The 16,925-nt window shown below is 40.0% G+C and overlaps 1 protein-coding gene across 5 annotated transcripts in view; it reads left to right on the forward strand.

Moving 5' to 3' along the window:
* Window positions 1-16,925, forward strand: part of p2rx1 (purinergic receptor P2X, ligand-gated ion channel, 1) — a 42,256-nt gene that overhangs the window by 18,313 nt on the left and 7,018 nt on the right. For 4 of the 5 annotated variants that reach the window (XR_011978203.1, XR_011978204.1, XM_072667235.1 and 1 more), the window contains exons 3-11: window positions 2,015-2,086; window positions 5,807-5,879; window positions 9,574-9,661; window positions 10,820-10,900; window positions 11,974-12,115; window positions 12,994-13,136; window positions 15,520-15,610; window positions 15,683-15,748; window positions 16,145-16,240. Coding sequence is in view for 2 of the 5 variants with exons in the window: in XM_072667235.1 (XP_072523336.1) it covers window positions 2,015-2,086; window positions 5,807-5,879; window positions 9,574-9,661; window positions 10,820-10,900; window positions 11,974-12,115; window positions 12,994-13,136; window positions 15,520-15,610; window positions 15,683-15,748; window positions 16,145-16,240 (852 nt within the window). In the remaining 3 variants the exon portion in view is untranslated. The remainder of the gene's footprint in view (window positions 1-2,014; window positions 2,087-5,806; window positions 5,880-9,573; window positions 9,662-10,819; window positions 10,901-11,973; window positions 12,116-12,993; window positions 13,137-15,519; window positions 15,611-15,682; window positions 15,749-16,144; window positions 16,241-16,925) is intronic. The other variant, XR_011978209.1, reaches the window with a different exon arrangement.

The following is a 16,925-nucleotide window of genomic DNA, read 5'->3' on the forward strand; positions in this document are numbered from 1 at the left end:
CCAGCCCAGGCCTAAGATGGCCGAGGGAGGAAAGAAACAAGCCACTATTTGTGTTTAAGCTTAAATACCTTTAAAACCAGAAGATACATAAACCAACGTCAAGCTATTCAGGGTCTCCTCCCTGACAAATCCCAGTGTCATTTGTTCTGGCCACCCATTAGCCTGTTGGTCAGTTTTTCTAAACATGTTTTGTTGTTGTTGTAGTCACTGCTTGGTAGTCAGTCTTAGGACTAAATACACCACCCAGCAGAGGCAATTAAAGCAGAGCTGTAGAAACGATCCCATACTGCTGCAGATTTGTTGTGAAGCCTTAAGTGCTGTAATAACTGGTTCAAATGAGACTAGCAAGTTCCTGAGCAGCTTTAGACATCTTTTGGCATCAGATGTGGGAAAACAAGACTTTCCTCGAGACAAATGCAGAAATACTACAAATGCTTGTTGAAGACAGCGATGATGAAAGATCAGAAGTGTTATGTGGATCTGTACAGCTATTGCAAAGCATAAACTAAACTACCTGAGGACAATACCAGGAAAAATGGCAAGCCATTTAGCCTAGCGGGGATACAAGCTATAACCCAGTTTGTACTGGTAAAAACTCAAATTAAGTCCTAAATTCCCATATCAGCTATGAACTACATCAATTAATGACTACATCTGAGCACAAAAATCAGACTTGTGTAATGATATAGTGACTTTAGCAAATTTATAAGTGCTTTTGACCAAAGGAGGATGGTCTCCTTCTGAGTCTTGGTTCCTCCAGCTTTGAAGGAGTTTTTCCTTGCCGCTGTTGCCTTTGGCTTGTTTACCTCGGTTTTATATTTTATGTTTTGTTGATCTTTTGCTTCATTACCAGATTCCAGTGAAGCTGCTTTTTGACATCAGCTATAAAAAAGTGCTATACAAATAAATTTGCTTTGCTTTGATTTAATTTTACTAGCAATGATATCAGATCTATAAAGCCATTCGGACTAGTCATATTGCCATGACCAAATATTCTTAATGCAGTTTCGACTGGTGATATGTTACTTTTGATTAACATGGAATATCATTTTCTCTGATCTATTATTACATTTTTAAATAGCCAAATAAAGATACTTACAGTTATCTTTTAACTAGTAGAATGTAATTCCAAATATGTCCAAATGTTTGTGGACACCCCTTCTAATAAATGCCCAGCTTCTCTGGTCTCTGTAGAGAATTATTGCAGTGGAACTGTATTCTTTAGAAGGATGGATGGTCCTCCATCCAATATTTTTGGGATGAGTTGGGGAGTTGGGGATAAGGTGGGGTGGTAGTCCATAACAAAATCTAGTAGAAAGTCTTCCCTGGACAGTCAAGACTGACTGGTAAGACTCTAGTTTATGAATATCAATAATGCGTTAATTGTAGATATCTAAAAGTATGTTTGCACATATCATGAGTGCTACTGAAAACTAAATTAGAGATATCTTGAACTAGCATGTTGACCTGGAGATATGGCTTACATTGCTGGAGGCATTTTAAGCTAAAATGACTTGCCATACTGAGACCTGTATGTACACTGCTGAGGCATCCAGTCTCTTTTTGAAGTTTTTCTGTATATTTTTTTCAGTATTTTTCAGAAAACAGTAGAACTAGAACTGGCCTTTCCACTATCCACTACACATCTCTACATTCACAGTAAGAACGATGAACGATGAACGAAGTACATCTCCAGACCCACAGTTTGTTTCTTTGTCCAGACATGGCCAACTTTTCACAGGCTGAAAGGCCTCAATGCCTTTGGAACAGATTAGGACAGTCTAGTGTCTCCTTCTCAAGGGCAGAGTGTTCACAGCAAGAAATTAATATCCAGGATCCAAGCCATGACCACATGACTCATAGATTCATTTTCAGGCTGCTGGTTTACACCAAAAATGGACATCTCTGATGTTATGAAGAAACACGGTGACACAACAACAGCTGCTAGAAGCAGATCTACTATTCGCACACCAAACACAAAGAGCCTGAACACTTTTCTCTCTCTCTTCTACAGGGTGACGAGTCTTTTGTCGTGATGACAAACTTCATCATCACTATGGGACAGACACAAAGCACGTGTCCAGAGGTATGTAAGCATACTGTGGGGGAGGCCAGCGAGGCATGATACACTATAGACTATAGACTCAGTGGTTGTTTGATAGTTAAGATGAGATATTCAGGGATATATCAAGAGAAACTGCACAGAAGTGAAAGTGTGGGTGCCCTGTCTGTTAATTCAAATGTCAAATGTAATGTAAATCTACAAAAACATAAATCAATCAATCAATCAATCAATTAACCTTTAGTTAAACTCGGAAATACATTAAAGGTGACCCTCATTTGCAGTGTGGCCAAGCATTTACAGTAAATGGATACTGAAAGAGACAATAAAAATGCAATTTAATCAGGTTAAAAACATTAAAAAAGATTAAATTAATAGCAGATAGGGTGGTCCAGCGGACTAATGATCAGAGGGTTGCTGGTTCGAATCCCTGTCATGCTGCTAGCCACCGGCAGCCGAGGCCCAGAGTGAGCGCAATTGGCTTTGCTCTCTCCAGGGTGGGTAGAGGCGCTCTGCCCCCACACTGCTGGCCATCACTGGCATCTGCAGGCTGGTGCGTTGGAGCTGGACATGTGTTGGTTGCCCAGAGATGTTGCTTAGTTATTTACTACGTAATAAGTAGCATGCAAAGTAGGCAGCATGACAATTTGACAATATTGCATATAACAGTACAAATACCTTGAAGTATCTATGAAGAAGAGCATTCATACAAAAAGTAGTGTTTTTACATCACTGTGTTCATTAAAACTAATCAATTAATCAATCAAACTTTATTTATATAGCACCTTTCAGACAAATAAAATAAAAATTCAAGGTACTTCACAGGTAATTTATGAAAGTATAGGATAAGGAGAAAGTTTTAAAATATAATAGTAATAAAAATAATAATGCAAGTAAATATTTAATATTAAAAGGCAAATAATTAAGATGATGAAATCTTAAATAAAATTAAATCAAACTAAATTTATAATAAATAATAAAGTAAAACAGTAGATAAAATAAAATTAATAAAATATTTAAGAAAATAAAAAAATAAATACAAATCAAAGTATATAAGTATTTATATTAAGATCATGAGAAAGTTTATAAATACAAAAAACACTACATAAAAGCCTGACTGAATAAATAGGTTTTAAGTTTGCGCTTAAAGGTTTCAGCGTTATGAGCTTCTCTCTATGATCAGTTGGAAGGTTTTTTTGAAACATTTTGAAGCGTAGTTGCTAAAGGCAGCATCACCAAAGGCTTTTGTTTTTCTTTGTGGAACAACTAAAAGAGAAGATCTGGAGGATCCTGGTTCATATGCCGAAAGCATTTCAGTGAGGTAGTCTGGTGCAAGACCATGTAATGCTTTATAAACTAATAAAATAATTAAAAAACAATACAAAAACATCTTCAAAGCTCTCCTCATCGGAGTCTCCTTATAGTATTATTTATAGTTATTATCCAGTACCTGGTTTGGTACATCAGTGCTTAATAGGTGCTTAATAAATTAGGTGAAATTGGGATTATTGTCAAGATAAATGGTTTGAAATAATCTCCTAAAACATCTACATACTACTGCATCGTAACGAGAAGCATTAATATCACTGGTAACTGAACTGAACCCGAACCCTGACCTTAAGCTCAACCCAAAATTTACTCCTAATCCTCACCCTAACCTCCCTGGTCAGTTTTTGTAGATATTCTACCATAGACTAATAAAGTGAACTAATATTTTTTACTAATGTAGTTCCCCAGTATAAATGTTTGTGTAGAACAGGTGATGCAGGTCCATTTTATCTGTCATCTTACGTAGGAGGTGAAGGCATGCAGTGTTGTTAGGTGAATGCTCTTGGAGGGAGCAGAGGCAGGTTCTGAACAGTAGTGGTATGATGAATCAGCATATTGCTCACACATAAAAATGCACTGGGCAGACCTACCAAACAGAGAAACAGTGGGCACAACATGTTAAAGCCTGTTCATGACGAATTCCACTACCCAGTCATATGCTGCATCAGCGGATATGCAGAACTAAAGATGGCATGATTGAGATGTATTAGGATTTCAGACAATTTCTATTATATGATGCCAGTAATATTTAAAAATATAAAAAACAGTATCCTGGTGAAAGTAGATAGACAACTCTTCTCATTAGTAAATTCAATCCCTTAAAAGGTTGATGGTCCGCTGGCGGGCCGAAAGTGTTACTACAGTCTTCTATTACCAAAGAATAGCCCCACCAGCTTATACAGACATCCCTGCAGTTACTGAATAATACACATTAGTGTGTATAATAAGACTTTCTAAGGTTTTATGGTACTTACTTCAAATGGTTCTTTGAGTGATGCCATAGTAGAACCACCTTTCCATTATGAACCATGTTTGTGGTGTGTGTGAGATATATGAGTGTAAAAAAAACGTAAAAAAGTGTTGGTGCTTTTCTTGCTCATGCACACCTGATCTTGCTAATTGGCAGATTTAGTAGGTCTGTTAGAGCAGGGAAATCTGCAAACTGTACTGGACTCTGTGCCTCGGTTGTCCACCCCTGCTCTAGACCATTAAAATGTTCTTCACGCTCATACTTACATCTTACACATTACAAACATGGTTCTTTAAGGGACCAAAGTGGTTCTTCTGTGGCATCGCTTGAGGAAAAACATCTTCATAGAAAAACTGTGTCAATAGAACAGAAGGGGCCTCTGCCCAATCCTAAGCATCTGCTAGAGGAATATAAAGCTGCCCAGTGTCAAAACTGTGGAGCAGTGCAAGTGCTTTCACTAAAGGTAAATAGAGCTTCATTCAACACCTTTGGGATGAGTTGCAGTAGCATTTGTCATCCAGAACGAACCATCCAATATCAGTAACTCAGCTCACTAATGCTCTTGTGGCTTAAAATAAAGGAAGATTAGATTAGCAGGTATATCTGGGGGGAAATCTTTTGTATTATTGATTTTGACATATAGGCCACTGCACATGCTATGAAATATCTCTTGTGTCTCGCCTTTGCATTAGCTTATTCAGCAACATGCAAAAATGAGCCCTGCAACACATTTAAATAAAAGTTAACGCCCAGATAATCAAATGTAGATATGCAAGTTATGGGATGGGATGTCTGACATTCAACTTCTAGCCACATACACGCACATTCACACTCATACTCATAATACTCATGTATGTAATTACCGTCAGATAGATAGACAGACAGACAGGTAAATCAATAGACAGACAGACAGACAGACTGACAGACAGACAGACAGACAGACAGATAGACAGACAGACAGATATATAGATAGATAGACAGATAACCCACCCATGCAGTGAACACACACTAGTGATCAAACACACACTTGCTCAAGGGCCCAAAAGTGGCAGTTTTGTGAGCCAGTTTATCAAACCCACAACCTTGCCATCAGTAGCCAATGTTGGCTAGCACCATGCCTAATGCCAGGTGTTGCCTAGTGGGGTATAGCCCCACAGCATTGAGCTGTGGCGCAGTATAACTTTGTTCTTTGGAATGATGGTGCTCCATCCATCAAATCCTCACAGCAATGATCTAAAATCTAGTAGAAAGCTTTCCCTGGGCAGTAGAGACAGTTACTCCAACAAAAGCAGGATAAAGGCATTGCAATTCCCTTGGTTTCAGAAGAAACCAAGAAGAAATTAATGAGCATGTGTCCCAATATTTTTGTCCATATTTTGTAGATGCTGGCACACTAATGTGATTGTAAATACGTGTATGTGTATGTGTGTGTGTGTGTTTTTCAGTTGCCGGATGGAAAGAACACATGCAATTCAGATGAAGACTGCATGAAGGGCCAATTTAAACGTACGGGAAATGGTAAAGGGCTAACCAGAACTTAAATATTGTTACAGGAATCACCAGCGCACTGCAGACGCCGTACATGTTTAACAGGTTTCCCACTGCAGACCCTAACCCATTAACCCCTTCAAGCCTGGATGCAGAGCAGCTGGACATATCATGAAGGACTGTAGGGTATCTGATCTAATTGAGTATCCTGAAAAGCAACTAGCACTAGCAATGCTCCCGACCCCCCTTTAATCCTAACAAAAAGTCTACGTCAAATTCATGATGTTTTAAACAGCAGCATTTTTCACAGCTCTGCTCTTATAATGATGGATTTATAATTGGCATACTCATACATCATACATCCCAATTTAGAAAGGGGTGTGAATGTCAGAATCTTTGTAAAAGTGAATTTTGAGAGAGAATTTCTTCTTAAGAGCATGAAAAGGCCCATGGGGTGAATAAGGCCTATTATAATTACGCAGTGTTGGAAAACTGGATTATATTGAATTCATGCTAATTTTACAGTGATGTCTCTACTTCTATCAGCAAACCCATGGGTTGCTTTCATAATTCAACTTTAATCCATTACCATCCAGTAAATCCATTACTGCAGATATGGTTTAGGATGAAGATATGGATACTCTTAAACTCTCCTTCATCTTGAGCTCACTTGATGTTAATATTCTAGATTTCCACAGTCTACACCCACCGGCCTATGACTATACCATTTAGACCTTTAAAATATTTGGTTAAGTTGTGTGAATTCATTTAGAATTCTTTCAGTGCGTCATAACCTAGATTTCAACTGAATTCATTTGCCTACAGGTAATAAGCAAATGATTCAGTGTGTCATAACAGCCTAGATTTCATCAGAATTCATTTGACCACAGTTATTTGGAAAATGATTCAGAGCCTTGTGAAATCTAACATTTCCCCACAATTCTAATCAATCGTAATTCTTTAGGAAGTGATTCAGTGCATTGCAAAATCACTTCTATTCATCTTTTATTTTGGTATTCAAAATATATATTTTTAAATAAACTGAATATACATATGTTTGTGAGCAATACAGATAATAAAGACAGTATAGCTTTACTTGTTCAACACAGCTCTTTTCACAAAGAGTCATATTTCATATTTCAAATATTGCAATATTCAGGGACATTCAAAGCACTTAAAAGTAATCAGATTTTCCTGAATTATAAATTTCCAAAGCCGAATGTTGGGCATAGGGGGAGATCCATTATGCTTTTGGGATGTGTGGCAGTCAGTGGCTGAAGAATGTCCACTACATACAGACATGTAAAAACTATAACCAAAGCAAAGAGATACTGCACATTAAAAAAAAACAATATTATTGAATATTATTCAAATTGATCAATGCAGTTGAACTACCACTTGCAGATGCTTGGTTACATCTCTAGTTTAAAGAAAAGAGCTTTCTAACTGGGAGGGGTCTACAAGTAGATTTCAGTGGGTAGGACTCTGGTCTCTGCTTTTTTTGTTCTCGAGCTAGTCTGCTTGTCACTGCAGGTATCTCATCACATACACACATATATGCAAACACTGGGCTGAAGAGGCTTCGTGGTCATATTTACATAAGAAGACACGCCACAAAGAGACACACCATATTTACCTAAGGAGTCTCGGCTTTTACGAAACACACCATAAAATCAACAGTTTCTAACTGAACATAGCAAACAGAAACTGTCCAGCTGACAATACTCCCCAATATCATCAGCATCCAGGGCTAACGCTTGTGCTAACAACCAGCAGGTTTGAAATATCTGTCCAATGTATTCATCATGCTCCAGATAATGATCCACCCCTTCTTCTAATTAAGGAAAACAGCTACTTTAAGGTAAACCCAGGCCTTTAATTGTGTGCACAGTTTGTATAATCGCTATAGAAAAGCATTGACAGTAGAATGGGATGCTCTGGAACAGCTGCACACAAGCCTAAGATCACAATGCCTAATACCAAGCATTTAGTAAAGGGGGGTAAAGCCTCCAAGCATTGGGCTGTGGAGGAGTGGAACTGCATTGTCTGGAGTGATGAAGCTCCATCGTTTACCTTTGGGATGAGTTGGCAAGTCTAATCATACTAATCACCTTACTAATGTTCTTATGGCTGAATGCAATCAAATCCTCACAGCAGTGGTCCAATGCCTAGTGTAAAGTCTTCCCAGCAGAGTACGGAATGTCACTGCAGGAAAAACGTTCAGACTCCTTAGGAATACCCTTGATTTCAGAAGAAGCGTTGGATCCCCCAAAAAGGGGGTGCCAAAAAGGGGTATTTTTGGAGCAGTATCATAGAAGAACCAGAAGAACTTTTGAGTCACTCAAGAACATTTCAGTGGATGGTTCTTTGGAGAAAAAGTGGTGTTTAAGAGTGAAGAACCTTTAAAAAGTTCAAAGCAACATTATGGAGAATTTGGATTTCTTGCTCCTGTGCTCCCCCTACAGTTAAGAAATGTAATTAAAGCTTTGAGCCACTAAGGACATGTTTTTCCGGACAAGCAGAGAGATATGAAACCGTCACTGAAAGGGAACAAATCATGTGGACTTTAGAGTAGAGATAAATTACAGAATTTTACATGAATTATGCAGCGTTATGCTGTTCTTGCAAGCATTATCCTGCGCACTTTACCAAAGTTAAATAGTGCAGTTAGCAGCATCACAAGCCCAGAGTAGCAACTACAGCGACTCCGCTCTCCTTATTACAAGTCACTGGACCATCACAGTGATTTTTAAAATGGAGTTATGTAATAACTGAAAGTTTGGGATAAGGACCACGCCCAAACTCCTCCCCTCCATTTCTACACGTTCCTCTCCCTTCTCATTCTTGTGACGAAAACTTGCACCCCACCACCGCCCCTGCTCCTCCTAACCATCCAATCATACTTAACCTCTACCTGGCAAGAGGAGTCTGGCTTCGGGTCCTATTAGCTCGAAGCCCCCCAGAACTCCAGCCCAAATTTTTCAAGTTCTCCTCCTTGCCTCAGCTAGCATGGTCCACATTCGCAATGTGTTATTTTAAGGTAAAAATTCTGCATACTGTTGCTTTAAAGAACCTTCATCCCAATGTAAAGGTGCTACAAATGGTTGTTTCAACGATACATTTGATTGTGATAAAGAACCATGAAAAAAGATAAAAAAGTGGACATAAAAGCTCTTCACCCATTTAACGGTTCTTCACACTCATATCTTTAAAATCTCTGAAAGCACTCAAAGAGCCCTGTGTAGCACCTTTATTTGCAGACAACGTATTTTAAGGAACCATAAGTACATCCGAGCAGAAGAACCATTTAAGGAAACAGGAACGTTATTTCAGACCTTTGAGCGGAAATGTTCACGTAACACATTTTTGCTGGAGCCTGAGTGAGCTTTATCTTCAACCGGCTGCACTACTCAGCGACAGGTGTTGATGGAACACTAATATCACAGTAAGTTGTCAACAGTAGTGTTTATCAATGTGTTGGAGAAGCTATGTTCAATCTGGTCAGTGTGCACTGCTGTGTTGAAAGAGATATAACTTGCCTGCAAAAGCATGTGCGTGTGTGTGTGTGTGTGTGTGTGTGTGTGCATCTCAAATGCTTTTTTCTTGCTCAACCAGCACGAAGCAGGAGGGTTTAGTGTTTAATGGTGATGCTGCTCTGGGCTGTGCTCTAATCCGCTACGTGTTTCCTCCTTCCACTGATGTTGCAGTGCTCTCTTTCTCCTAGGGCACATGACAGGCAAGTGTGTGAACACTACCAAGACGTGTGAGATCATGTCCTGGTGTCCAATAGAAGACGACCGCCAGATACCAGAGTAGGACATTTCTGTGTTTTACGTGAGAAAATAGGTTGGATGTAAAGGTGTAAACATAAAGGCCTAAGGTCATTCTAATGACATTAGTGATTAGGTGGTAGACAAGCACAAAACAGACACAATCTTTGGATCTCGTCAAGATGATACCACATACTTCAACAATCAAGAGCAAACCAAACTAAGGCAATGTCTGAAACAGAGGAAATATTGCCTGTAAGAGAGGATTCTGAGGTAGGAAGACACCTGTAATTGGGCGAAAATGCTAATAGCTAATGTCAGGACGTACTGTTGCCTTTGGGATTCAGTTCCAGAGACCTTCATCACTATACTGCCTTCTGACAGCATGGACAACAAGGCATCAAGTCAGCTAGCCGTCTTCAATTTCAGACTTAGCCTAAATGCCTGAGGCTGAAATAAGACAGGCTCCTCCAAAATCCTCTCTAATGATGTTCTGATAATCTGCAGTGGATCTAATTTCAGATTTTAAACAGTAATAAATGTGGGAGTGTGGGACGTTTTTCTTATAAGAAAACTGCATTTTAATTTATGCTTTTATGTTAATTACATTTTACACATTATTATGAAAAATATATATTAATTGTTCTATTGTATGTGTTTAGTTATTTTACCTCCATCTCTCAAATGTCCAGGTGTTTAAATATGTAAACAAAGATGTTGTGTTAGGCCTTCCTGTAGAAACAAACAGTGGCCTATATTTAGCTTTATTGATATTTACCCTTTGTGCACATACCTTATGTAATGATTTTGGCCCTGCTGATTTGACCTATTACAAAATCTCTATGGCATCATGCCAAGCATCCCTTGTAGCACTTTTATTTTTAGTTTTAAGAATGTGCTATCAGCTCATATCTGCAGATGTTTTAGGTACACCTGCATCTGCCTCGGTCATCAGGAATGCCTGTGTTTATGAGCCTCTCATACATATGTATACAAGTATGTATAAAAAGGTCACAGATGCATTTACACTACTTACAAATACAAGTACACTCTATTCGCTGTCTATGAGTGAGTGAGGTGCACGTAGTGTGTGAGCACATTTAGTGAGGTGTAGTGCAAGTGTTAGCGTACAACCCTGAACAGCCTCCCATATCTTTTGATCACAGCACAGTAACCTCTCTCACTCTTTCTCTTTCTTAGTCCTCCACGTCTCTTAGCAGCTGAGAACTACACGCTCTTCATCAAGAACTCCATCACCTTCCCCGAGTTTAATGTAATCAGGTACAGTGTGTGTGTGTGTTTGTATGCTCTACTGCTGTTGTTTTTTTCAGCCATGTAATTTGTTTTTGTAGATTTTGTTTATAGATATCAGAGTCATACAGCGTCCGGGAACTCATAAGCAGGTCCACCTGAAGTTACACTGTGCGTCCAAATGTTTGCGGACACCCCTTCTAATAAATTCATTCAGCGACTTTAAGTTGCACCCATTGCTGACACAGATGTGCAAATGCACAAACACAAACATAGGTTGTCTGCAAATAGAATAGGACTCTCTGGAGCAAACAATCATGGACCTATTGGCACCATGCCTAATGCCAGGCGTGGGCTATAGGAGTATAAAGCCCTCCCAGCATTGAGCTGTGCAGCAGTGGAATGATGGATGGTTCTCCATGCAGCACTTGCAGGAGGTGGGGTGGTGCTCCAAAATACTCCAATAAAAGCAGGATAGACTCTTGTGTCCCAATATTTTTGTCCATATAGTGTTTTTGGTGCTTTTCATCAAACTATGGCCGTAAGATTCAGCCTTCTGTGTTGACAGTCCTATGTAAATTCCACTAGGGTATTCAACCAACCTTTTTGGAGCATTTAACCTTAAAATTACAGCTACAGAAACAGTGCTACTGCTCTTCTGTAACTTTGGAGGACCTGCACGAGGCCTCTCACAAGAACTGCCAAGAGTCAAAGTCCTGTAGTCCTCAACCACCTCAGTCCACATGATTCTTTCACTTTCAGATGGCGGTTCTGTATCTCTCTATTTTTGAAGCAATTACTTAAGTTGATACCCACTCTGGTGACTCCGATATCATTGTGCATTTTTAATTGGGGCTTATATATAAAATGCTTGGGCCTAAGAACGGCTGAATCAACATTCCAGGAACAGCTAAGCACCCTCTTGATGATAAATGCACGGTGTGTTGTCCTTGTCTGTGATTTTACAGCGTTTCTGCAAGTCTGTTTCTTATAAACACCTTCAGTAAGCAGATAAACAGATGCAGACCCCATCCGTTCAGTAACTCACACAACTCAGACACAGACAAGACCTGACAGAAAACCCCACATTTGTCTCTCTGCAGGAGTAATCTGGTGGAAGGAGTGGATCAAAGTTACATCAAAACATGTCTGTTCGACCCCGAGAAGGACCCACTGTGCCCCATCTTCAGGCTAGGCGATGTGGTCAGGCTCTCAGGCTTCAGTTTTCCTCAGATAGCTCGAGTGGTAGGTCTTTCTCTCTTTCTCACACTTCATGCTCTCTGTGGATTTGCTGTTTGCCCTCATTTCTTAGGAATTTCCTGATAAGCAGGCCTTGCTGGAGCACACAGTAAGCTTGTCTTTGATGTGCGTCCATTTGAATAATATGAATCGTGAACGCATTTCCCCTTTGCTTTCCACCGTGAAGATTTGCCTCACATAATTTTCATGGCAGCCTTCACGGGCTACTGGTGTTGGATAAATTGTGTAGTTTGTTCAGCTGCAGAGTTTAGGCATCCTTTTTTGGATATTGCAAAAATGGCACATTATTGGTTGCCTGGGCAGCTGAATAAGACCAACTTCAAAATATTATAATATATTTGTTCACAAAGTGTTGTCTTGAGCAAGCCTATGTAATGCAAAACACCTTCTTATATTGAATGATATTCACTCAATATTATCTTTTACCCAATTTCCCTACCCAATTCTAGATTGGGTCTATTATCCAAGCCACTCGTTAGTACTTTCCCCCCTATCACATGTAACATCCGCCACTGAGAGACTGAAGACTGACACATGCCTACTCCCACTCATGCACAACCAGCCACCTACTCTTTTCGAACTGCTGCCAATGCTACGTCACTGGGCAACCCACACACTCGGAGGAAAGTGCCAGGTACCCAGCTCTGATACATCGGCCAGCAGCATCACATTAAAGTGATGTATGGAGAGTGCAAAGCCAACCTGGAGAGAGCAAGGCCAATAGTGCTCTCGTGGGCTCCGGCTGCTGATGGCAGGCAGCATGACCCAGGATTCACTATGATCTTCAGTCTGAGTCTGAATTATTACTTAAATGAGATCCTCTGTGTTCTAAACTGATTTTGCCCTCTTGTATTCTCCGGCAGGGTGGAGCTATAGGGATACTCATTGACTGGGAATGTAATCTGGACCTCAGTATTCAAAAATGCATCCCCAAGTACAGATTCCACGGCCTTTATGGCTCCAGTGAGGGAGATAGTGGTCAAGCATCAGTGGGCTACAACTTCAGGTGAGTAAGGGTTTTCCGAAGCTTTCAATTCTACTACTGTGAGACGACTTAGAGCTGCAGGTCTGCTGGAATTTGTTGTCACTACTGAGTGATATTCACTCTGGTAGACCACCAACACCACCCTATCACAGAAATAGCTTTCAAAGGGGTTATTCCTGTCCATCTTTCTACTGTGAGAAGATGACTCAATGCTGTGAGTCTGTTCTTGTAAGTGTTGTCTTAATCATGCCAAAGTAATAGACCTGCAACCGAGTGATATTCACTCTGCTAGACCACCAAAACTGACCCCATCAGAGATCTTTCCACTGTGAGAAAATGACTCAACGCTGTGTATGTGCAACAATGTGGTGCTGATCGAGAAGCTCTTACTGAGGACAGCAAACAAAAAAGAAGAACATCTGCAAACTGCTGGTGCTCTCAAAATAATGGAGTCTAGACCTCAGCATTATTGAACATGTTTAAGATTACATGAATGGCGAGAAACAGAAAACTAGTACTTACTCATTGTTTCTTCCCAAATCAAGTGTATTAAAGAGTTTACCTTGCTTTTGTTGGAGTTACTGTCTCTACTGTACAAGGAAGGTTTTCTAAATTCTGGAGCGTTGCTGTGAAGATTTGATTGCATTTGGTGACAAGATGATTATAGAGGTCACAATGTTGAGGATCACTCCCCCCCCCCACATCACACCTCATCGTCAACTCCCCAACTCATGCCAGAAGTATTGGATGGAGCACCAACCATCATTCCAGAGAACACAGTTCCACTGCTCTCCAACTCAGAAGGGGCAGGGGGCTTTATTCCCCTCTAGCCCATAACTGGCATTAGGTATGGTGCTTAATCCCTCCCTGCTTCAGAGAGTCCTATTCTACTGGTAATACTTCTGTACAGGGACTAGACAAGCTGTGTGTGTGCATTTGCACATCTGTATCAGCAATGGATGCAATGTAATGTAGCTAAATGCATTCATTAAAATAAGTATCCACAAATGGTGTGTATATAAGACTGAACTTTGTTTGGAAAAATCTCCCAGCAGATTTCTGAGAGTCTCATTAAAAGACTGGATTATTGTGTTGTATATAAATTTGTAATCTTACCCTAAACATAGTAGATCAGACGTTTTTAATTTCCCTTCTTTAGTTTTGCAGCTAAGAGGCTAATGTACCTAACAAGTGCTGCAAGTGTATACCCATTACGCACATGCTTAAACCGTGTTGAGTTGTTTGGTAATCTTAAATAGACTTCTTATTGTGGTTTCTGACACTGTATGAGTCACTGTTCTTTCTATAGACGTGAACAGAAGTTAGTCACATAGCTAAATGGTAGTAGCAGCTGTCTGAAGGCTATATTATATCTGTATTATTTATATCTATGTATGTTAAAAAAAAAACGAATGTTATACAGTGTCAGAAACTACATAAGCACATCGAGATTTCTTAAAACTGTATACAGTTTAAGGCAAGTGTGTGAGGATTTAAATGTAAGCATACATTGTTGGTTAGCTACATTAGCCTTGTAGCTCTAGTGTAAATTTAATAAAGCAAATTTCAGACACCGGATATGTCTTGGCTAATCGCGTTCATTTTGGATAAGGGTTTGGTTTAATTGTGTAAGTTTGATTTTTCTTTTAAAAGAAAGTCTTTATCCAAAGCCAATGCAAATGCTTAAATGTGTTTGCAGCTCACTCAGCCTAAGGCTGAGAATAACTAGTACATATTATTGATTCAAATCATGATTATCATCAATTCCCTGTTGAGAAAATCAGCTCAAGACCAGCTTTTACTGGTAGCTGGTTTCAGATGGTCTTAGTCCTTGATCCTTGATGGTCAGGATGTTTAAAATGCTGGTTTTCCAGACTAACACATACCCATGCTGGTAAGCAAGCTGGTTAAACTGGTTGACTCAGAGAGAGTATATTTTATAAATGAAAACTGATGGACTAGCATTGGTCATGCTGGTCAACCAGCTCGATCATGCTTTTCATACTGGGGAACCACCATGGTCATGCTTGTCAAACAGCCTGGTCATGTTGGACATACTGGTGAATCATCTTGGTTATGTTGGTCATACTGGGGAACCACTTTGGTCATGCTTATCAACCAGCTTGGTCATGCTGGACATACTGGTAAGCCACCTTGGTCATGTTGGTCATACTAGTGAACTCACCTTGGTCATGCTGGTCGACCAGCTTGGTTATGCTAATCATACTGGTGAACCATCTTGGTCATGGTGGCCAATAGTGGTTGACTAGCTTGGTCAGTTTGGACATGCTGGTAGACCAGCTAATCCATCACACTTAAACAATGAAATACCCAATGCTGGTAACCAGCTTGACTAGCTTGAGTTAGCTTTGGTTAACTCCTAGAGACTTCCTATGTGTTTCAGAAAAGCTAAATATTATGTGGAGGACAAAGTGGAGAAGAGAACATTAATGAAGGTGTTTGGCCTACGCATCGACATCATTGTTCACGGCCTGGTAAGATCATCAGCCTTCCTTCTTCTCCGGTGTCCTTTTACTTGTCATTACCGGTCGTTCTCTTCCTTTTAGGCAAGAAAATTTGACATCATTCCAACGCTGACGGCTATAGGTTCCGGAGTGGGAATCTTCGGAGTGGTAAGTGTCCCAGACAGTCATCTCTCACAGAACGCCAAGACAAAGCAGAGGCCATTTCCTTTATCATTCCAAACAATTCACATTCACCTCCCAGTGTTTATGCAACCGGCATGAGAGCCATTGACGAAAAACCTTATTAGGAACAGTCTGACTGTAGTATTTTGTGTATGAACAGGCTTAACGTACATTAAGAATGATTTATATTCTGTAATATGAGGACCTGGAGTGTAAACACACTGAAGTGGCTTATAATCTTGGTTCATTTTAATGGGCAGGTTGATGTTGTGATAAGAGTTAGTGCAGATAAGCAGCAGATGGCCTGTTTCAAATGGATTTTAAAGGCATAGTGTGACTGGACAAGTGCTGTATTTTGACATTGGCTTGATTTCTTTGCAGGCAACCGTTGTGTGTGATTTGGTGCTCCTATACTTACTGCCGAAAAGAGACTTCTACAAAAACATGAAATTCAAATACACAACAGTCCTAGATGAGGTTAGTATTCTTCAATCAGATTGATTGAAGCTGCATTATTTCAGGGACTACACAAAAACACTACTGCTGTCAGAAGAGAGCTGTCTCAGATGTTATCATTTGGTGTAGATGTTAGCAACTCCTACCCCAGCAGTCAAGGCCACCTGCATGTGCCACTGACCCGCCTGTGATTAGATTGCTCCCTGCATAGACTAAATCTAATAGACTAAAACGATTCAGGCCTACACTCATCAGCCATAACATTAGTACCTAATATTAATGAGGCCACCTAGGTCCCCCTTGTACCCTTTATAACAGATCTGACCATTCAAGGCATGGGCACCACAAGACCTCTAAAGGCATCCTGTGGATCTCCAAGATATTAGCAGAAGATGCAGTTGATGATGAAGTTCTATAAGTTGTAAGGTGGGGCTTCCATGAATCGCATCACTGAGCCTTAGGTGCCCGTGATACTGTTACTAGTTCACCGGTCGTTCTTTCTTGGGGCACGATTGGTACTAGGTACTGACACACTAGGAAAACTCACAAGACCTGCCTGATGCTTGATCCCTGTTTGTTCACTTTGCTGCCTAGTACAGCCCACTCCTTAACAGATGCCACTGTAGATGAAGATGAAGATAATCAGTAGATGTAGATGAAGATAATCAGTGTTTTGCACTTTACCTCATGGTACTAATGTTTTGGC

This window comes from Salminus brasiliensis, chromosome 1 (genome assembly GCF_030463535.1).
Source record: "Salminus brasiliensis chromosome 1, fSalBra1.hap2, whole genome shotgun sequence".
Taxonomy (NCBI): domain Eukaryota; kingdom Metazoa; phylum Chordata; class Actinopteri; order Characiformes; family Bryconidae; genus Salminus; species Salminus brasiliensis.